This window comes from Pleurodeles waltl, chromosome 2_2, assembly GCF_031143425.1.
Source record: "Pleurodeles waltl isolate 20211129_DDA chromosome 2_2, aPleWal1.hap1.20221129, whole genome shotgun sequence".
Taxonomy (NCBI): Eukaryota; Metazoa; Chordata; class Amphibia; order Caudata; family Salamandridae; genus Pleurodeles; species Pleurodeles waltl.
In genome coordinates this window covers 1,167,860,669-1,167,883,509 of record NC_090439.1, presented here as the reverse complement: position 1 = coordinate 1,167,883,509, position 22,841 = coordinate 1,167,860,669, and the positions used below count along the sequence as shown (strand labels likewise).

Here is a 22,841-nt window from a genome sequence, read left to right as displayed (position 1 = left end):
TGGTGCTGCGGGTTTCATGCATGGAGCATGTAGTACCCGCGTACCACGGATGATGAATTATAGTGACTGGGCTTTTTACCTGTGAGACATGAATAGGCGCTTACATGACCATTCATCTACATTTCTGCTGCACACGATGAACTACGAATCCTCAACGATGACATCCCCGGTGTTGTGCATGTGATGTGCTTGTGTGCTAGGATGGATAGTGTGCCTTGCACAAGTAATACAGGCCTGAGGGATCCATTATGGAAGGCCACGGCCTGGACTACAGTACAAGATGGAGGTTGCTTTCTGTAGACCTCATATGTGTATTGTCGCCATCTCCTAGACGGCAGGTGAAGCACCAGGCACTATAATGAGGAAACCGGCCTTCTTTAGAAGTTTCAGGGCCCTTCTTGATACATTGGGAGGAAAATGACTGACTGCAGCTTCTGGTAGGAGATGGCAGGGGGTGCAGGGTGAGGCCTGCAGTTTTTGTTGATAGGGAAAGGAGTCCTTCGAAGAGGCACAGATTCTCGTCTCTCCTAATGATCTGTGTGTGTGTGTGTGTGTATGTACACATTTATGTGTGAGTATATATATATATATATATATATATATATATAAAAACATATATATCTTTAAAAATGTTATTTAATTTTTTATTTGATTTTAACTTTTAAATAACATTATGTTGTATATGTTTGTGTAAATATTTACTTTAGGCAACTTTTTTGTTTTTAAATTAAATTTGAACTAAACATTTTAAAATAATTTTATTTGAAAAATAAATAAAAACGAGTGTGTGTGTGTTTATACATATAGGTAGTATGAAATAATTAGCAAAAACATTGTTTACATTTATTTTACATTATATTAAATGTATATATTTTAATATTTAAAGTATATTACTTTGAAGTTTCTATGTATATTTAAAAAAAAAAACATTCCTACCTGTTTTTGAATTATATTGTCTTGTCATTTCTATTTCATGTATAAGGACATGATATTGTGTTAAATAAAGTTTTTGACACAGTATTTTTGTTAACAATATTTGTTTACCACAATATTGTGTCAGTTCACCCAAAGCAGCATTAGAGTCTTTCCTCCCTCAACAGTGGATACTGCTTGGAAAGCAGCATTACAAGATTACCTCCCTCGCAGAAACAGGCACAACAGTATGAGAAGCCTGCCTCCTTCACACAACAGGTACAGCAGCATTACAAGCTTCCCTCCCTTACATAACAGGTAAAGCAGCATTACAAGCTTCCTTTCCTCACACGTAAGGCACAGCAGTATTACAAGCTTCCCTCCCTTACACAATAGGTACAGCAGCAATACAAGCTTCCCTCCCTTACATAACAGGTACAGCAGCATTACAAGCTTCCTTTCCTCACACATAAGGTTCAGCAGCATTACAAGCTTCCCTCCCCTACATAGCAGGTACAGCAGCATTACAAGCTTCCTTTCCTCACGCATAAGGAGCTTCCCTCCCTTACACAAAAGGTACAGCAGCATTACAAGTTTATTTCAGCAGCATTACAAGCTTCCCATCCTTACATAACAGGTACAGCAGCATTACAAGCTTCCCTCCTTTACATAACCGGTACAGCAGCATTACAAGCTTCCCTCCCCTACATAGCAGGTACAGCAGCATTACAAGCTTCCTTTCCTCACGCATAAGGAGCTTCCCTCCCTTACACAAAAGGTACAGCAGCATTACAAGTTTATTTCAGCAGCATTACAAGCTTCCCATCCTTACATAACAGGTACAGCAGCATTACAAGCTTCCCTCCTTTACATAACCGGTACAGCAGCATTACAAGCTTCCCTCCCTTACATAAAAGGTACAGTCGAGAAGCCTCTACTGGGAACTAAAATCAGCCCTAGCAGATGTTGCCATATCAGCTCCCATTGCATGTGGTATAAGTAAGTGTAATGAGTGAGCTGGACCACAGCAAGGGGGTAAAGAGGGGATCCCTACCAGAATGGTTTGAAACAAATGGGGATAAATGGTCAGAATTCGATGCAAAAACAAATAAAAAATATCACCCCAAGATTAATCAATCTGGATTAATCACCTGTGAGTAATCTTAAAGTGATTGGTGTTAGTGAAAAAGACACGTGGAACCCAAGAGAGCTGTGGCAGCACAGGTGTCTAGGGCAGGGCCTCCTGTGGACGGGCTGGATTGGTCGTTCCTAGACAGTCAGGGAGGGTCATGGGAGGGGCCATTAGCGAACGAGTGAAGGGGGCTTTCGAGCAAGTACATGTGTTGCAGGTGCGACTTGTCACATGCAGCTCCAGAGCAATTCAGAGCAGAAAAATCAAGAGGAGAATTTTTGTTTCCTCTTTTTTTCTCTTGTGTTTAGCTCTTCTGCTTCCATTTCTCTCTTTTCTCAGTCTTTTCTCATGTTTATTATTCTTTTTTGTTGTCACGCTCTTCTCTTAACTGTCACTCACACGTTCTTTACTCATACTTGCCTCTGTCCCACTCTCTCCTCTCCCATCCTATCTCTTACACCTTTTCTGTGTCACATTTCCTTTTTCCTCGCTGTCCCACCCATTGCACCCTCCTATCTCCTACTTCCATCTTCCTCTCCACCTCCAAGGACCAGTGCAAGGATTTTTACCGCCCTCTAAAAAGTACCATTTTCTCCACCACTCCTGCGTCCCCCAAGCAATGAAGACACATTCTTTGCTGACCCTGGTGATGTGAAATCCTCCCAGGGTGGCATTCATTTAGTATACCTTCTGCAAAACCTGCTCAATCCCCTCCTCTCCACATCCTTTCTCCATTCTCTTCTTTTTTATAAAATCATTTTATTGAAATATCTCAGACATGCCAAACATTCCCCTACATTGACATCCCACCTTTCACAGAGAACATGATTAGTTACAAAGTTTAAACATGAGTGAACAGCTCACCATATGGTCAGAACGTGGGTTACATAACAGTTTCCTCAAACTGGAATATCCCGCATCCCCAGATTCCCACCAACCCCATCGCCCCCACAACATTTCTTCTATAATCTCACTAATCTGTCCAAACCTTATCATCTTTATTCAGACAGCCTGTAGATCATCTACTTCTTCTCATTAATCACACACTTCTCCCACCTTCCTCTTCCTCATCCTTCACTTTTCTGTCTCTCATACCCTCCTCTCTCACACTTTTATATACATGCCCCATCTCCCTCCATATTTACACCCTGCTCTCTCCCTTCTCCAGTCACTTTCTTGTACTCACCTCACATCCACACACCCGACTCTCTTCAGGACCAACATCTTACCATCCTCTCTCACAACTTCCTTTCACATGTATTCTTGTCTCACCATGTTCTTTTTATGAAGCCTTTTGAGGATTTGTGATAATTATAAACAAATTAAAGACATTAACTGAGGAATAACTAAAAGAAAAACATTAACCATAAAGTATGTCATTCAGGCAATTACACAATGTGTGAATATCTTCCAATCGAAACAAATATAATGTGTAGATACTTTGTGGCCACTTGGTGTTGGGAGATACCCACGCTCTAGTTTCCATGGTAACCAGGTGGAAAAGTAGTTCCAAATGTGACTCCCACATTTGGCTGGTGGGGCATTCTCAAGCCATATAAAAGGGATCTTCCTCAATCTACCGACCTCAGCTGCGCATCTAATGGTGGTGCCATCTGCGTTCTCCGATGTTCAGTGGGACCTATTAGCTAAAAGTAGGCAAAGCTCCACTAATGTACTGTCTCCTCTCGAACCACCCTCCTTCTCCAAACTTCCTGCTAAACGCACCTTGAAAGAAGAGTCGACCGGCCTTTGAAGTACCTCAGATAATGTTCTATTGACTCTTACCCGAAGGGTTTCATTTTTGCTTAGGAGCATGTCATGTGCATTAAGTCAGCTAGTTCATTATGGCATCTTGTACAGGCCAAGGAGACTACACCCACCTTCCATAGATGTTCAGCATTGGAGGACATTCTATATAATTAACATATTTGTATAAGTTGAAGTTTCAGGAAAATGGCTATCACCCTTAGAGTGTTCATCCAATCTGCCTTGTCCTATCTCCCTATATCTGTCTCCCAAAGATGAGGGAACAATACACCTTTGAACTACCACCCTATCGATCGTCCCCATGAGCAGCTGTGCCGCCAATGGGCTCTGCTTTGGTATTATCAACCCCTAGGGAAGCTGACATCAAGAGTGTGACGGCATTGAAGGTACTTTAATAAATGCGCGTTAGCTAGTGTAAATTCAGATTGTAGGTGGGGAACGATATCATGTAAGTATCTTTCCATAGGTTGCCTGATTGAGAGACGCCGATATTGTCCCATTCTCTAAGGTCTTCTAACAATTTATCATGCCTCAGATGTTCTCTGCCAGAAGGGTGTCTGCAATGCAAGTTTACCCTCCCATTTAGCCCATCGACGAGCTTTCTCGCCATCATTTAAGAACCACTATAATGTGGAGGAGGAGAAGCAAAGGGCCCTTGGGGCTCTACAGCAAACTTTGCATTCCCTAATACTTCAGAAGGGTGGATTCAATGTAAAAATGTGGGCAGTCCCTTAACCCAAACGTTTGCCCAAATGAAGCCGATGTCACTGGATCGAAAATTGCTATGAATGTGTTTGGGCATTTCACAGGGATAGTTCTAAAATATGTACTCAGGCCTTTAGGAAGCAGGATCATTTTATAAAGTGCAATCCTCCCAAGTATACTGTATTGAGGAGCAGTTTGCTCACATAATGGTTGTCACTTCTGATTTGAGCCCTCAGGGGGATGAGGTTTAATTCTAGCAGCACGCAGGATCAGGAGCCAAATGTATCCCAAGATATTTAAATTCTGATGCAGTAGCGATGCACACGTCACACCCACTGGTACGTAGCTAGGTTCCCCTGCAGTGGGACCATGGTGGATTTATCCCAGTTCAGGCAGTCACGATCCCTGCCTGTATAAATGCAGCATTTGCACGAGTCTCTGACTCATCCACCCCGGATATCCCAAAAAAGGAGTAGGCGATCCGCATACAGAGAAATGTAGTCTTCATAATTCCCCTGCCATTTATTCTACTAGCAGATCACCCCATTCCAGGTTGCTAAAGTTTTGAAGGCAAAGAAGAATAAAAAAGGAAAAGAGGGGTCATCCCTGTCTTGTTCCCCTGTGGATATCACATGCAGAAGACAAAACGCCTTTGATTCTAACTCTTGATTCTGAATGATCATGTAATAACTTCATGTTAGAGAGAAAGTACGGCCCAAAGTTCAATCGAGTAAGAACATGCTGCATAGGGGTCAGGGCAGAGAATCAAAGGTCTTTGCAAAATCAATGAGCATTAGTGCACAGGGGCCAGACAAGTCCTGCATTCGTGTGAGTGCAGTTTGAACTCTTCACATGCAATGACTAGTGCCCCTGTTTGGCATGAAGCCATTTTGGTCTCTTCATATCAAAGAGCCAACTACCCCCATCAAACTGTTGGCTAATGCTTTGGCAAGAACCTTGGCTTCTAACTTAATTAATGAGATTGGCCAATACAATAGGCAGATGTCGGGCGCTTTGCCCAGTTTAACTAGAACTGTTACTGTAGCAGATTGGAGATCTCTAGGCAAAGAAATGTTCAACCCGGCCTCTTTCAACGTACAGCAGGTGTGTTGACGTATTTGATGCAATCTGCAGAAAGAACTCCACCCGGAATCTGTTTCAACATACGTCTTACCGGTTTGTATTCCAGCCAAGGCACCGGCAAACTCATCTTCATTGAGTGAAGATTCAAGTTTGTTCCAAAAATCATTGACTAGACTTTGAAGGGGAAGGTCACCTATAAGGCAGGACAGATTCTCTATTTTGGGAATGGACCTGGAGTGATACAAGGCGAGACAGTAGTCTGTGAATATCTCAAGGGTGTCTGTTCTCAATATTCTGGAAATGCCTTGGATACAGGAGACTAGTCTAGAGATGATCTCTCTATGTGTCAACCAGTACAACACTTTACCCAATTTGGCCCCCATCTAGTATACTCTCAGTAGAGATGCTATCCATGTTAATCTAGCTGAGTCTAATGTCAATTGTAGGAGACATTCTCTAGAGATCTCTAACGCGCGTAGCAGTGAGTTCTCCATAGTAGATTTTGAATTTGTTTGATTTAAGATTGCTAACGTCTGTGTCTTTTAATCAATTTTTATGGGCCAGATAGCATTTCACTTTCTCCCTAATTACCGTTTCAAGGGCTTTCCATGATGTGCTATAGCCCAACTCATGAAATAATCACTGACGCTGGTTCTCAGCTCATCCGAGCATTAATAGGGACACATCAAGAACAGGAAGTCACTGATTGTGCATCTCAGCTGATCCAAGCGTTATTAGAGACACATCAAGAACAGGAAGTCACTGACTGAGGATCTCAGCTGATCCAAGCATTAATAGAGACACATCAAGAACAGGAAGTCACTGACTGAGGATCTCAGCTGATCCAAGCATTAATAGAGACACATCAAGAACAGGAAGTCACTGACACTGGATCTCAGCTGCTTTGAAAAAGACCCATCAAAGGGAAGAAACAATCACTGATGTTGCACCTCAGTTCTTCTAAACCCATCAAGAACATGAACTAATCACTGATGCAGGACCTCAGCTGGTCCAACCTTTCTCCAGAATCCAGATCAGAAATGATTTAAGAAGTACATCTCTTACCCAAGGAGATAAAATTGACATCAATTAGAAACTCCTAAAACTGACCTAGCACCTTCACAACGCTTTAGGACATAATCGCAAACCCTACAAAGGGCAACAAGCACAAATCTCAACTACAAAAGGCCAACACCACAATACTGACTACAATAAGACATTCCCCTTATCATGCTCAGTACACCACTCCTCCACTGGCATGTAAAAAAAGACAATATTCTGTGGCTAATGGCAAGCAGATAGTAAGCACACATCGTCGATAATGTATTCAAGATTCAAGAATCAAAAAATGCTCTAGTAAACATTTTGGAATTCAGATTATGACAGCAAAACAACAGTGCAACGACACACAGACAAATGCATATATACATTCATACTCAATTGCATATATGAATGTCCAAACTTACTGAGAGATAATACCAGACATATTCATACACAAACCCAGTGGCACACACACTCACACAGATGCACAAATTGAGCCTGTGACACACATACTCACAATATCTTCCACACCCAAATCTATAGGCAGACATGTACAAAAAGACACAGGTAAGTGCACTCGCTCAAAGAGATACACACACACGCAAAAAAACACATACACAGATGCAGGCACTCCCACAAATTATTGTTACCATGCACACAAACAGGGGCGGCTCCTCCGCTAAGGTGAAGGAGCATCACCCCACTAGATTTTCGGGAAAGGAAAAATAAAATTATAATAACACTAAGTTATTATCATTTTATTTTTCCTGGGAGAAGGGGTGGGGCGGGGTTGGAGGGAGGGGGCCGGAGCAGGGGTATGTGCTGTATAAAGTGCATATGTCTGTTTGGCCGGCCGTGTTGGGCCGACCAAACTAACATGCACACTTTGCATGGTCTCTACCCGGCTGTATTGTACAGCCGAGTGGAGAACATGCCCAGGCTCCCATTCCCAGTCTGAGGGGTGAAGCAGGCCACTCAGACCAATCACGACATTGCTGTCATGCTGGTGACAGCAATGTCGTGATTGGCTGGGATCCTGGGTGCACCAAGGAAGAGGACAAGGACGGAGGTGAGACGAACGCATCTCCCCTACAGGTAAGCGTTTTTTTTCTTCCCCGTGCTTCCCCCCCCACCCCAGCCACCCCGTTGAGTGGCAGCCGCCACTGCACACAAAAACACACCAAAAGACACATGCACACAAATAAGTAGACAAATGTCTGCACGGGCACACAACCAGATGCCTATGGTCAATGCATATCTACTCTGACACAGGCCACATAACTATGTGATTACTGCGTAAAGGTTGGGAGAGTAATTCTTGTTTTGCTTCTTTCAGGAAGACCCTTGGAGTGCTCTGGGCCCCAAACTCCCCACACCCTGGCTCTCCAACCAGTACATTTACCTGGTGGAGGCACCACCCAGGCTCAAGGGTGGACCATTGGCGTCTCTGCATCTCTAACCTAGACAGTCACATACACAGATCTGCACATACACAATGATAGATCTGTAACTGCACAGGACTCACGGCTGCCACTCACCCTCATGGTGGTGCACTGTTCCTCTTCCCTGAGTTTAGACTCCAGAATGTATCCCATCTCTTTCCTCAGAGGACACAGCCAGTCCTGGAGCTTCACCTGCAGAGAGGAAAACGCACAAGTGACAAATGTAGATCTCTAAAGTGAAGTTAATCACTTGATAATAAACACTACATAGTGATCAGCCACACCTACCCGAGATGTAAGCACCACGCCCCACATATACAGATTTTAAGTCTGTTTTTATTATGAAACAATTTTTCACCCAATATAATAGATTTGCTCTTTATAGTTTAGCTTTTGTACAGTCTGTTCCTTTTGTGTATTTGATGTGATTTGTTTTTATACATTTTGCCTCAATGGGTTTGCACCTGCTTTTAGTGTATATTGTATACATCCTATGTTTTTAATAGTATGTAAAAAAAAAAATTGATAATTGCAGCCCTGGTGAAGATCGTTATTTAACAGCGAAACGTGTTGACTACCTTGCTGAGTCTTATGCTTTTTACTGGAAAAAGAACAAAGAATTCATTTATAAGAGAGGGCTGGACTTGCTTGGTTATTTGGACATAAAGGGCCTGATTCTAACTTTGGAGGACGGTGTTAAACCGTCCCAAAAGTGGCGGATATACCACCTACCGTATTACGAGTCCATTATATCCTATGGAACTTGTAATACGGTAGGTGGTATATCCGCCACTTTTGGGACGGTTTAACACCGTCCTCCAAAGTTAGAATCAGGCCCAAAGACTGTTATATTTTGGTTGTTGTTGCCTCTCTGTTTGAGTATGAATTTAGAAGTTTGGATTTGGGGGCGGCTGATCCAAGGAGGTAGACAACACTGTTGCCTATTTAAATAGAAGGTTTACAGGAATCAGCCAGTGGGTGCTGGGAGGTGCCTTTAGCTGTCCACATTTTTGCAAACTTTATGAGAGGGGCCGATGAGAGGTGAGTAGAAGAAGAGGATTAGGGCCTTCAGCAGGCATATGCAAAGAGGAGCAAATGAGAGGTGCGCAGAGGAAGAGGAGTATAGTGAAAAGTAGGTTTTAGACCTGGCATCCTTGGTGTGGTTTTCCCCCTAACTTTTTGCCTTCAACGCTCCAGTCTGCTAACTTTGCATTGCTGGTTTTAAGACCCTGCACACTTTACCACTGCTAACCTGTGCTAAAGTGCTTGTGCTCTCTCTCCTTAAAACATAACAAAATACCCAATTACCACACTTCCTGTGCTTGTAAGGTCCTAGTAGAGTGGAACTACCTATTCCCAGGGCCTGTAAACTAAATGCTACTAGTGGGCCTGCAGCAATGATTGTGCCACCCACTTAAGTTCTACTTTAAACATGCCTCAGGTCTGTCTTTATATGGAGTTATAAACTGCTATTTCGACATGGGAAAATAAATCTTTTTCTAGGCCCAACCCTTACTTTTAAGTTTTGCATGTACTGGTGGTAAAAACTCCTAAAGTCGTTTTTCACTACTGCAAGGCCTTTCTCTCCAATAGGATAACTTTGGAGTCCCCTTATTACATTTTATAAGTATAATTTCCAAATGGGAACAGGTATTCAAATCATGTTTGGTGTCTTTCAAATCATATTGAAAAATCCTAACTTTGGGTAAAGTTGTATTTAAAATTACAATTTTGAAAATGCCACTTTCAGAAAGTTGCCATCTTTCTGCCTTAGTCATTTTGTGCCTACAGCGTATCTCTTGGTCGCATGACTGGGTGTGAGTGACAGCTGGGCCTTGTATATTTCTCCTAGACAGCCACACACTGTAGGGAGCTTAGGTGTGTGTCTGGATGGGTCATCATCGGCAGGATGGGAGAGAGGAGCTGGACTCAGCCCCACTTGAAAAGGATGTTTCCTGTCTCCACATAAAGGGTTGGATTTCCCCTGACGTTAGTCTGGAGCTAGGGCAGAGAAGGTCAGGGAATCTGTGCACGTCAAATGCCTGTCTCTAGAAGCTTCGCCCACTTCAGAGGCACAACTGGGTATGAACACTGGACTTTAGACACCACCACTTCATTTCCCTTCTGGTCTGTGGATACTCTGCCAGGAAGAAGGACTGCTTTGCTGTTGAAAGGACTGCTATTCTGCTGGGCTGCTGCTCTGACGGACTGCCACCCTGCTCTGCTGATTGGCTGCCTACTGCCCTCTTGTCTGGGTGTGAATGATTGGACCTGCATCTCTTAAATCCGGAACCCCAGAGTGACTTCAAGAGCTAGTTGCCTGACCTCCTGGTGTGAAGCTTCAGGCACACAACAGGCTTCCAACAACCTTGCACCTGAACCTAGACCCTGCCATCTGTGAGTCTACCCTGCCAAGTGCAGTCTGGTACCCTTGGAAGTGGGTTTAAGGTGCTCTGCCTGCCTCAGTGGACGCAGCAGAACCAAAGCATATCCTCGGCAGCGAGGTGCAAACGCGAGCAGAAACGACGCATCACCGCTGCTGCATGGATTGGACCCATTGTAAAGACCTGCAGCGCCACCTCAGCCTCATAAGAACCACCACTGTGCAACACATCCTCGGCACAGGCCCTCTCATCCCTCATCAACAGCAGCCTTGACGCCAGATTTGGCATCGCAGCCTCACAGCTCTTCGGAACCGATACATCACATACATACCCGACTATGCACTTCATCCTGTACTCTGGACTTTGCATCTCAAGCCCGTTTGATGAGATCCTCGACCACGAGGCAGGCCCTCGCATCGCAGCCTTGCCGCATCTTGGAACCAACGTATCACTTTGGCTGTGTGAAGCATCTTCCACGCAGATCCTCGCAATGCTCCGGAAAGAAGGTTTTAAGGTACTCTGTTCAATGGGTCTGAGTGGGTCCCTGTACCCACCTCTGTTCGCTGACGGGGTGAACCTGTGACTTTGTCCTGGTCCGGCGCAACCAGATCTCCACAAGTGGAGCTTTGTGCTTTTTGGAGCTATTTTCACTTAAATCTTTAAACTTGAATATCTCCTGTTCTACTTATTGGATGTTTGCCATTTTTTTCTTGTTTTATGTATTTAGGAAAGTTCTATTTCTCTAACGTGGTGTGGGAACATTTTGGTTGTAGGTGTTTTTTTCACTTTACTACTGTTTGAAGTGTTGCACAAATACTTTACAACTTGCCACTACATTATGCATGACTGCTGGATGCACAGCTACCCGAGGGTTGAACACAGGCTAATTTAGGGTTGGCTTATGCCTCCACCTGACAAAGATTGTGGAAGCTCCTTCTCCAGGGCTCACACCCCAGTCAGTTAACAAACCAATTTCTTCAAGTAGGCGTCTACTGAGGGCAACAATGAGAGGCGAGTAGAGGGAGCAGAGCAGGGTGATGAGTAGGCATCTACTCAGAGGTGGTGATGAGCGGTGAGTAGAAGAAGAAGAACGGGTTATGAGTAGACATGTACTGAGAGGACCCAATCACAAAAACTGGGAGGGAGCACACTGCCTCTTATGCTATCACACAATTCATCCAGATGCATTGTGGTAAATGCAGTGCATAATAACACACTTGAATTGAAATTCTTTAGTGTCCCATAAAAAGGAAGGTTTAGGCTTTGCAGAAGGGATATTTTGCCAAGACAACTTAGCAGTTTAAAAGCTGGCATCCTAGGCTGCAGTGGCAGGACTAGAGTCATGTTTTCACTTTGTCACTTTAGTGGTTGCACAATCAGTGCTGATGTCCAATAGTGACATTTAACTTTCCGGCCCTGGATACACAGAGAACCAGGAACTTATATATAAGTGTACCAATCAAGTGTTAGACAATTAAACATATACTTTAGGGGTCAGATAACAGGCACTGGGGCCTGGTCAGCAGAGCTCAGAGCACTTCAGAGTCATAAAACCAGCACTTACTCCAGCAAAACGTGGGGGTGATCCTGTAAAAAGGGCATTCTCTCACACTTAGCTGCAGACGGAACAAGGGAGACGAGCGGTACCTGGAATTATTGGAGGGATCCAGAGGACGTTTCCTTAGGAGGGGGGGTGAAGGAGGTGGGACACACTAGAGAGTATTGGAGGGATCCACTAGAGAGGGATATTGAGGGAGGTGAGACAGTACTTTGAGTATTGGAAGGACATATAGGAGTCTTCTTCAGGAGAAGGAGGACAAGGGAGTTGGGGCTGTACCTGAGAGAATTGGAGGGATCCACAGGAGTATCTTTCAGGAGAAGGAAGACGAGGGAGTTGGGTCTGTACTTGAGTAATGGAGGGATCCTCAGGTGGTTTCTGCAGGACAAGAAGGTCTGCACCAACCTTAAAGAGAACTGATGTGCTGACAGCAGACACAGCAGAGTTCAGGATGTCTGCTGGAGGATTAATCAAGATATTTTTCATAAGTGGGAGGAAGCTCACTGGAATCAGGCCCAACAGATTACCAGCGGTCAGGATCCAATAACACAAATTATCAAAGTTAATCACATTAAAGCCAGTCCATAAGTGGCAGGTGCTGGTGGGAGTGCAGGAGAAGGGGTAATAAGACCAAATTCCACAGCAATCTTTTCTCTGACGGTTCAGCTTTTTGTGAAATAAATGCTGGCTACACAAAATATTTAGAAGATAAAATTATACCAGACAGAAACAGAAGTTAACCATTGATCATTTAAAAAAATATTGACGCCACGCCTCTCTAATGGGGGATTCGTATTTGAAGAGCACAACTTTGTACTGGAGTCTTAAGTGCGTCTCCAGATGTGTTCCTTACATTCTATTTCTTGTTTTATCTCAGCTACCCTCCGTAAACCACACTGACCACACAGGGGCCTATTTAGAGTTCAGCAGAGAGGGTACTCCATAGTAATGGTAATGGACCTGCCAGATCTATAGTCAGCCAGGCCTCAAGTATTTCAGTGGCAGCACGGCTCCGGCTCAGTTGCTGGCGTCGTGGAGCACGGGCCATCGGAGGTTCACGTATAACACCCTCTGCCTGACTCAGAGTTGATGGTGTAATGTTCTTTTTTTGTTTTTCTGTTTATCACCACCAGAGGGACAGGGAAAATAATTACCCCCACAACATGGGAGGCAACTCACAGGGGGCAGAAGGATTATTAGTTTTACTTTCCAAAAATGATAGCCCGCTGTGGGAGTTTGTTATTGGATAAAGTAAAATGTTGCAGACGTTTGACAGGTGGCTGTCATGTTTGATGGAGCCGTCCGTCAAACATTTACAATATTGGCAGGAGCCAACAAGAACGAGCGTAACAGCGGATCCTGCCAATACTTAGAGTTGTCCGCAAGGCTGCAGATAACCCTAAATTTGACAGGCGCTGGTCCCTCGGCATGGCAGGAGTAAAGTAAAGTTCTCTGCCAAGATCTAAATCAGCACCCTGCGTTTTATTCACCTGCATCTACTGTTGACATTAGATCAGTGGTTCCCAACCTGGGGTCCGCAAAGCCCCCTCAGGGGGTCCGCGACTGCTTAGAAAATGTAATAGTTTTAACAGATTAGGTCCCCAGATTTCAGTAATGACTTAGTGGGAGGTCCCCGGATTCCAATAATGATTCAGTGGGGGTCCCTGGGTTCCAGTAATGATGAAGTGGGGGTTCACAGAAGTCAAAAGGGTGGGAACCGCTGCATTAGATAACACGTGCAGTGCTGTAGAGACAGCAGCGAAACTTACCTCATATGTAGTATGTGGGCAGTTGTGCGTGGAGACAGAGCTCAGCGCACCAGGTCGGAGACCAGATATCCTCCCTTCACTTGATCGAAGACTGACTGACAGATCTCCGCAGGCAGATCACTGTGGTTACATCTGAGCCGCTGCGTCGCCGATGAAGACTGCCAGATCTCCGCAGGCAGATCACTGTCGTTACATCTGAGCCGCTGCGGTGCCGCTGAAGACTGGCAGATCTCCGCAGGCAGATCACTGTGGTTACATCTGAGCCGCTGCGGCACCGATGAAGACTGCCAGATCTCCGCAGGCAGATCACTGTGGTCACATCTGAGCCGCTGTGGCGCTGCTCAAGACTGGCAGATCTCTGCAGGCAGATCACTGTGGTTACATCTGAGCCACTGCGGCGCCGATGAAGACTGCCAGATCTCCGCAGGCAGGCAGATCACTGTGGTCACATCTGAGCCGCTGCGGCGCCGCTGAAGACTGGCAGATCTCTGCATGCAGATCACTGTGGTTACATCTGAGCCGCTGCGGCGCCGCTGAAGACTGGCAGATCACTGTGGTTACATCTGAGCCGCTGCGGCGCTGCTGAAGACTGGCAGATCTCTTCCAGGCAGATCACTGCGGTTACATCTGAGCCGCTGCGGTTACATCTGAGCCGCTGCGGTGCAGCTGAAGACTGCCAGATCCCTGCAGGCAGATCACTGTGGTTACATCTGAGCCGCTGCGGCGCCGATGAAGACTGCCAGATCTCCGCAGGCAGGCAGATCACTTTGGTTACATCTGAGCTGCTGCAGCACCGCTGAAGACTGGCAGATCTCCGCAGGCAGATCACTGTGGTTACATCTGAGCCGCTGCGTTGCCGATGAAGACTGGCAGATCTCCGCAGGCAGATCAATGTGGTTACATCTGAGCCGCTGCGGCGCTGCTGAAGACTGGCAGATCTCTTCCAGGCAGATCACTGCGGTTACATCTGAGCCGCTGCGGTTACATCTGAACCGCTGCGGTGCCGCTGAAGACTGCCAGATCTCTGCAGGCAGATCACTGTGGTTACATCTGAGCCGCTGCGGTGCCGATGAAGACTGCCAGATCTCCGCAGGCAGATCACTGTGGTTACATCTGAGCCGCTGCGGCGCCGATGAAGACTGCCAGATCTCTGCAGGTAGATCACTGTGGTTACATCTGAGCCGCTGCGGCGCCGCTGAAGACTGGCAGATCTCCGCAGGCAGATCTCTGTGGTTACATCTGAGCCACTGCGGCGCCGCTGAAGACTGCCAGCTTTGCTGAGCAGGCGCTGTGTTTAATGAGTCAGCTCAGTAAAGTTTTTTTTCCAAAAACAAACTACAAATTTTGTTATAGAAAAACAAAAAGGAAAAGTAACAGAGTTTTCTACCATTTCGGGGGGTTAATTTCTTTGGTTTGCTGTGTGAGACCGCCAGACGCTTCCTGGTGAACCCAGTTAGGTAAACTGGACTCTAAGAGCCACTTCTATCTCTGGTATAGTGACCGAGGGCCCAGCGGCAGATGGGCCGTAGAAAGGGTTTCTGCTGACGGAGCCCAGGGAGGCTCTGCTGTTGGAAACAAGGCACTTCTCCTGACCCTAAACCGAGCGGGTGAGCTGCGGGTTAGGCCGACAAGACAACCGCTGCTTTCTGGTGGATCCCTTCACCTGCCAAACTCTGGTGAGGCCCATACTCAGTCATTCCTGGCAGCATTCTCTGTGGCTCCTCAAGAATGTCATGAATAATCCCTGCTTCCCTACTCCCTAGACTAGGGTCTCAAGTGTGCGACCTGTAATCCCAGGGCTGTGACAGATGCACCATGTGCTCTTCTGCGGCCTCCTCTCTGGAGTACAAAGTGGGATTCGAAGGCTGCGACCCACACACCCTGTGCTCCTCGGCAGCCACTTCTGTAGCACTGGCACTCTCAGTTTGTGACCAGTGATCCCTGGACGGCACCTGCCATACCTTGTGCTCTGCTGCACATGGGGCTCACGGTATGAGATCTGTGATCCCGGGACAGACACAGACACAAGTTGTACTCCTGGCCCTCTCTCCGTATAAAGCCCACAGAACTGTCCAAGATCCCAGAACATATTATGTGTACACTGGATCTCTTTCACTGCAAAGCCCACGGTGCTGGAGATCCCTGAACACGCACAGACATACTATGTACACTTATGCAGCATCTTCTGTGGGGCTCAAGGTCTGGGACATGTGACCACAGGGCTGTGACAGACATACCGCCTTTCTATAGGCTTCACACCTTGTGCTCTTGTGCAGAATTCTCTATGGAGACCTTGCAGTGCAATGAGTGATCTCTGAATTCCTCCAGACCACCTCTGTGCTCCTGGGCAGAATTCTCCATGAAGCCTTTACTAAGCACTAACTTCTGCCTGGATTGATACAGACACACCTCGTACATCTGCAGCCCCTTCTTGTTGGCTCAATGTGGGGTTGTGATCCCAGGGCTGTGACATACCTTTCTGCCCTTGGATAGGCCTGGGTGGAACTCCGCAAAGTGATAAAAAAAACTCAGCCGTGCTCCGTGGAGTTGCGCAAGCAGCGGAGTGCATTAGGCCCTGCCATTGGTGCTGATTTATAGCGCTGGGTGTTTGTCCTGCGCTGAAAAATCAGCACGAACGGCACCACGTGCAGCGCATGAGGGTGCTGCTTCTTTTCTGCCGCTCAAGTAGATTTTTAACTTGAGAAGCAGCTTCTTCAACGTGAACGGAAGGTTTCTCAATGCGTGAGGTAGCGACCATCCGCGACCGCCCAAGTTGAGAAATCTCACTGGGAGGTGGTCTGGAGTAAGATTTTCCTCGCTTACCAACTTAACGTTAGCGAGTGCAAACGAGGAAAAAAACTCCACTCCACACCACTACATGGAGTTTTTTGGAACTCCGCGCTCTAAGCGGAGTGGGAAAAACTCTGCAAACTCCGCGAGCCGAGCGGAGTTTACCGCCCACCCCTACCCTTGGGCAGCTTTCTCAATGTAGTCCTAAGTACGCAATCAGTGCTCGGTGACCATTAAGGATAAAACAACAAGCGCTGGATTTCCAGATCTAAGTGGCCTTGGGTGGACACGGCACTTCGTTGGGTGGGACGGGGCACTTCGTTGGGTGGGACAGGCCCACCTGGCTTAACCTCTAGAACTGGACCCGTTTCTCTATATTTCTCAAGGAGTGACTTCACTTGCGATCCCATCACTCCCTCAGACATACCTTGTACTCCTCTGCAGCCTTCCCTATAATTCTCAAGGAGTGAGTTCACTTGTGATCCCATCACACCTACACACATACCTTGTACTCCTGGGCAGCCTTCCCTATAATTCTCAAGGACTGACTTCACTTGTGATCCCATCACACCCACACACATACCTTGTACTCTTGGGCAGCCTTCCCTATAATTCTCAAGGACTGACTTCACTTGTGATCCCATCACACCCACACACATACCTTGTACTCTTGGGCAGCCTTCCCTATAATTCTCAAGGAGTGAGTTCACTTGTGATCCCATCACACCTACACACATACCTTGTACTCCTGGGTAGCCTTCCCTATAATTCTCAAGGAGTGACTTTACTTGTGATCCCATCACACCTACACACATACCTTGTACTCCTGGGCAGCCTCCTCGATGGGACTCACTGAGTGAGACCTGTGCTCCTTGGATCTGTCACACACAACACAGATGAGCGTCTGATCCTCTTCACAGAACAGCCGGAGTTTCTCCTCGTGTTTCTCGCACAGATTCCCCTCCGGGGGCTTCACGGGGGGCAGGTGAAGCTGTTTTACCATTTCCACCATGTTTCCCAGTTGCCTGATGGGTCGGAGGCTTCTCCCAGGAGATATCTCTCTGCACTGCGGACAGGGGGAGTTTCCATCTCTCCCCTCCCAGCTCTGAGTGATGCAGGAGCGGCAGAAGACGTGTCCACAGTCCGTGGACACCGGGTCCGTGAAATATTCCAAACAGATGGAACAAGTGGCCTCATCTCTGAGACCCGTGAGCTGAGCTGCGGCCATGATCGCGGAAATGCAGGGAGGGAGGTAAGTTTCGTTTCTCAGTTTGTAAAGTGGGAGCGTCTGTGTGTAAAGTGGGAGTGTCTGTGTGTCTCTTCCTGTGTGTGCTGGGACTTCGTAGCTCTCTGTTTGTGTAAAGTGGGGGTGTCAGTCTGTATAAAGAGGGAGTGTCTGTCTGTATGAAGTTGGGGTGTCAGTGTGTATGAAGTGGGGGTGTCTGTGTGTATAAAGTGGGAGTGTCTGTGTGTATAAAGTGGGAGTGTCTGTGTATATAAAGTGGGTGTGTCTGTATGTGTAAAGTGGGTGTCTGTATGTGTAAAGTGGGAGTGTATGTGTAAAGTGGGGGTGTCTGTGTATATAAAGTGGGGGTGTCTGTGGGTATAAAGTGGAAGTGTCTGTGTGTATAAAGTGGGAGTGTCCCCCCTCCTCTCGTGTGTACTGGGACTTCCTGGTTCAAACCCCCGTCGCGTTCCAATCTGGGCCACTGAAGAAGGCCTTTCTAATTGTATTTTAAATGCGTGCATTTAGCGCTTACTACCCCGGACGAGACATCGCAGCGCTAATGTGCAAGTTCAGCTCTGACTGTAGCAGCCCCGGCCCCAGAGGCGGTAAATAACCCCCGACTGCGTCCCGGGGGTTTATTTCTGGGGAGAAGAGTGAGGCGGAGGGTGAGAGAAATACAGGGAATTACAAGCGACCCCAAGACTTTCAGTCTGAGACCACAAGAGAAAGGGGCGGGGGAGGGAGGAATACCCGGGTGTGAACGAATCACAGGGAAGAGAGGGAAACACGGACATAAAGGCAGAGAGAGGAGGAAAGAATGTCAGAGGAGAAAAGGCAACAGAGGTGGAGAAACGAAAAGGACGAGGAATAGAAAACGCTTCATCTTTTTCAGAATTGAAAGTTTCACAAAGTTCCATTAACTGACCCTAAACAGGTCCAGCACCACTGAAGGTGCCTTTAATGCACAGACAGGCGCGCCTATGGCTGCTCTGCGGCTCTATTTTAGCGCACAGTGCATTCTGGGACTTGTAGTTTGTCTTTATAGATTGAGTATTCTCTCAAACCTCATGGCCAGTAAGAGCTCTTAGCTAACAGGCCAGGACTGCTTGGAGGTGTCAGACACGCAGAGGGTGATGGGAGGAGTGAGTGCACTTTGTCTAACCCAATCCATGCTCCTTTGCTCTGATGCCTCCTCAGTTTGGCTGCAGCCGTGTGCACATCAGCCATGAGCCTGTTCAGGTAGGAAGAGTCCAGCCCGAGCTGCCAGGCCAGGTCCTCCCTGAACCAGAACACAAGTGACCAGGGCCGGTCCCGCACCGACGGGGTCTTCAGTCGGGTACAGCTTGGTTCCAGTGGCACAGTGCACAAAAGAAGGGTGGGTTGGGTGCGACCCGAGCGATTGCTGGTGGTTAGACACATTACAAGCATTCGTGCCATCACCTTTTGTCTGCTTGCAGGTGTCACCCATGGCATGGACCCCTGGCAGGTGCGGGGGAGTATGGACAACAGCCGTGCAAGCTTCCCTCACTCACACGGGGTGGGCACAGCACAGACAGCAACAGCACAACCACCGCTCATGCGCAGAACAATTACTGTCATGGGTCACAGGTGCAGCCATAAAGCAAAGAAGGCAGCCGCCTAGGGTGCCCAGGCACGTCACATACCAACTTGAAGGGAAAGAAATAAAATTACTAAATCAAAGCTCAGCCTAGATCTATATGTATGTGTGTGGTCTTTGTACAGCACACACCTGGCCGGACTGTACCATTGAGCTGTACAGGTCAAAGACAAAGTTACCATCAGTGGAGGGGCCACTGGGCTCTGAGAGCTTCAGTGGTCTTTATTACATCATAATGTAGTGTAGTGTTCTTTTAAAAGGTTGTGTCTTCAGCTTTAAGTGTCTATTTATCCAGCATCAGCCAAATAATATATAATCTCTGCTGTTTACGCAGCAGCCAGCAAAATAGTTCATACTCTCTGCTGTTTACACTGCAGCCAGCAAAATAGTACATAATCTCTGCTATTTACACTGCAGCCAGCAAAATAGTACATAATCTCTGCTATCTACACAGCGACCAGCAAAATAGTACATAATCTCTACTATTTACACAGCAGTCAGCAAAATAGTACATTATCTGTGCTATTTACACAGCGACCAGCAAAATACTACATAATCTCTACTATTTACACAGCAGTCAGCAAAATAGTACATAATCTCTGCTATTTACAAAGCAGTCAGCAAACTAGTACATAATCTCTGCTATTTACACAGTGGCCAGCAAAATAGTACATAATCTCTGCTATTTTCACAGCGACCAGCAAAATAGTACATAATCTCTACTATTTACTCAGCAGTCAGCAAAATAGTACATAATCTCTGCTATTTACACAGCAGCCAGCAAAATAGTACATAATCTCTGGTATTTTCACAGCAACCAGCAAAATAGTACAGAATCGCTACTATTTACACAGCAGTCAGCAAAATAGTACATCATATCTGCTATGTATACAGCAGTCAGCAAAACAGTACATAATCTCTGTTATTTACACAGCAGTCAGCAAATTAGTACATAATCTCTGCTATTTACCCAGCAAAATAGTACATAATCTCTGTTATTTTCAAAGTAGTCAGCAAAATAGTACATAATCTCTGCTGTTTACACAGCAGTCAGCAAAATAGTACATAATCTCTGCTATTTACACAGCGGCCAGAAAAATAGTACATAATCTCTTCTATTTACACAGCTGCCAGCAAAATAGTGCATAATCTCTGCTATTTACCCAGTGGCCCCCTAAATATCTGAAGTTTCACTGTTTATCCAGCTGCAGACTAAATAGTAGTGATGATGTACTATTGACCAGCTGTTGGATAAATAGTGTGAAGGAGCTCTTTATTTAGCTGGACATGGTGGTATAAGGGACTCCAGGCGAGGGTAGGGTGGGGGCCATCTTGTAATGGAAGTGCAGGAAAGTGAGTGAAGGATTAGAAAGTAAGTGTATACACACATGTGCAAAAGTATGTCAAAAGGTAAGTGCATGAACTATGGTTGTTTACAGATCAAAAACAGTACGATCAGTTTGGATTAAAAATATTTATTCTATTTTAATATTAAAATAAGCAAAGTAGGAATCAAGACTTCGGTTTCAGCAGCTTCGGGATATGGCGCACAGACATTCTGTGCTGCAGTCTCGGAGTATTTGGCTGTCCTCAAAGAATAATGAGTATTGTGTTAGAGCAGGTTACGTAAAGGTTGTATTTACTCGTGAAAATACATGTTTTTTAATGTTCATGTGCTTCCTGTTGATGATTTTTGACGGCGGGCTCATTGTGGGCTTCTTGTAAAAGCCTTGCACTAGTTTTAGGCTTCTTTTTGAGGCGGATTCGGACCTGGCGCGACAGCAGCAGTCGACAAGCAGCAGCAAAGAGGGACTGCTGAGAGACAGTCAGTGTCTGGGCCACAGAGGGAGCAGCCCTGCCGAGCGCCACACATCGGGGGGTAGGAGCGGACAGAAAATTGAACACCCCCCTTAAATCTCATCCAAAACCAATGTGGTAGAGAGAAGTGAGCGCGCTCGAGTCTGTCTAGGGAAGTTTGGGGGTGGAGGGGTTGGAGGATCTCCCACTAATATGTGTCTTTTAAAAGCTGGACCAGTTGCTGCATTTTACAGGACAATCTTCAACAAATGTGGACAGCAGCTCATTATTCCCAGCATTTCTTAAAGGGCCATCAGCAAATAATCCAAAAACAAGGTCCAGTTTACTGATCTTCAGCATGGATTTTGGGAGGTTTTAAACCAGGAACAATGAGGGAACAATATTTCCCTGTACAATTTCCTAGGAAGCTGGTTAAGTGACATTGGTTTGCAGTTTGATACAGGTTCCTGCCACTTCTTTCAGTGATAAAAGTGTTTTTGTTTACTATTACCCGTCGCATCCTTTCACAACTCACCGTAGTAACAGTTACAGACACACAATGCTGGTGTTCTCTGTCAGCATGGATTCCTACTGGGTGTGTGACCCGATGCCCTGATGTATCATCAGCCCAGTAACAACCCCACCCCGCTGATGAAGCCAGGGATCGCAACACCCCGGTCTAGATCTACTAGATGATCCCCTATCAGTGTATCCATTTTATCTACACGATAACAAGTCCCTGCCTAATTTGCTGGCAATTTAAAATGAGGGTTCCGTCCATATACAAACTAAACTCCAGGAATCACCAGATCTTCTCCTGTAAGAGTTTGAGCAGGGCCACCTAAAATCTCAAACGTATTCAAACTATTTCACACTCACTTCCTCTCATTAGTGTATTCCTGGTTGCATGTTTTCATTTATGTACAAAGAATATACTCTTTTGCAGCCAGTTCAGTTTCATATTAGGGTGTCCTCCCTTTTCCCTATACTCATCTTCCTCCTCTTTCCACGTTCTTCAAAGCATCCTCTCCTCCCATGGATGGGTGGTATAGGAGGCTGGCCTGGCTTGTGGTGGGTACCAGAGGTACTTGTACCTTGTGCCAGGTCCAGTTATCCCTTATTAGTGTAGAAGAGATGTTTCTAGCAGCTTAGGCTGATAGAAGGTAGCTATGGCAAAGCAGCTTAGGCTGAACTAGGAGACATGTAAAGCTCCTACTATACCACTGGTGTCATATGCACAATATCATAAGAAAACACAATACACAGAAGTACTAAAAATAAAGGTACTTTATTTTTATGACAATATGCCAAAAGTATGTCAGTGAGTACCCTCAGTATGAGCATCAGTTATACACACAAACCAAAATTAGGTAAGTAATAGCAAGAAAAGTAATGCAAGCAGTGTAAAGTTACAGTAGATTGCAATAGGAGCACATAGGTATAGGGGCAACACAAACCATATACTCCAAAAGTGGAATGCGAACCACGAATGGACCCCAAACCTATTTGAGCTTGTAGAGGGTCACTGGGACTGTATGAAAACAGTGAGGGTTAGAAAAATAGCCCACCCCAAGACCCTGAAAGGTAGGTGTAAAGTGCACCTACTACCCCCAGA

General features: G+C 46.0%; 1 protein-coding gene across 2 annotated transcripts in view; it reads right to left on the bottom strand.

The window, feature by feature from the left end:
• Positions 1–18,058, bottom strand: part of LOC138283027 (E3 ubiquitin-protein ligase TRIM39-like) — a 135,717-nt gene extending 117,659 nt beyond the window's left edge. The window contains exons 1-2 of one of the 2 annotated variants that reach the window (XM_069221146.1): positions 17,401–18,058; positions 8,179–8,274 (exon numbers count right to left, since the gene is read on the bottom strand). In XM_069221146.1, coding sequence (XP_069077247.1) covers positions 8,179–8,274; positions 17,401–17,811 — 507 coding nt within the window. In that variant the 5' untranslated portion in view covers positions 17,812–18,058. The remainder of the gene's footprint in view (positions 1–8,178; positions 8,275–17,400) is intronic. The other variant, XM_069221147.1, reaches the window with a different exon arrangement.
• Positions 18,059–22,841: the final 4,783 nt, after the last annotated feature.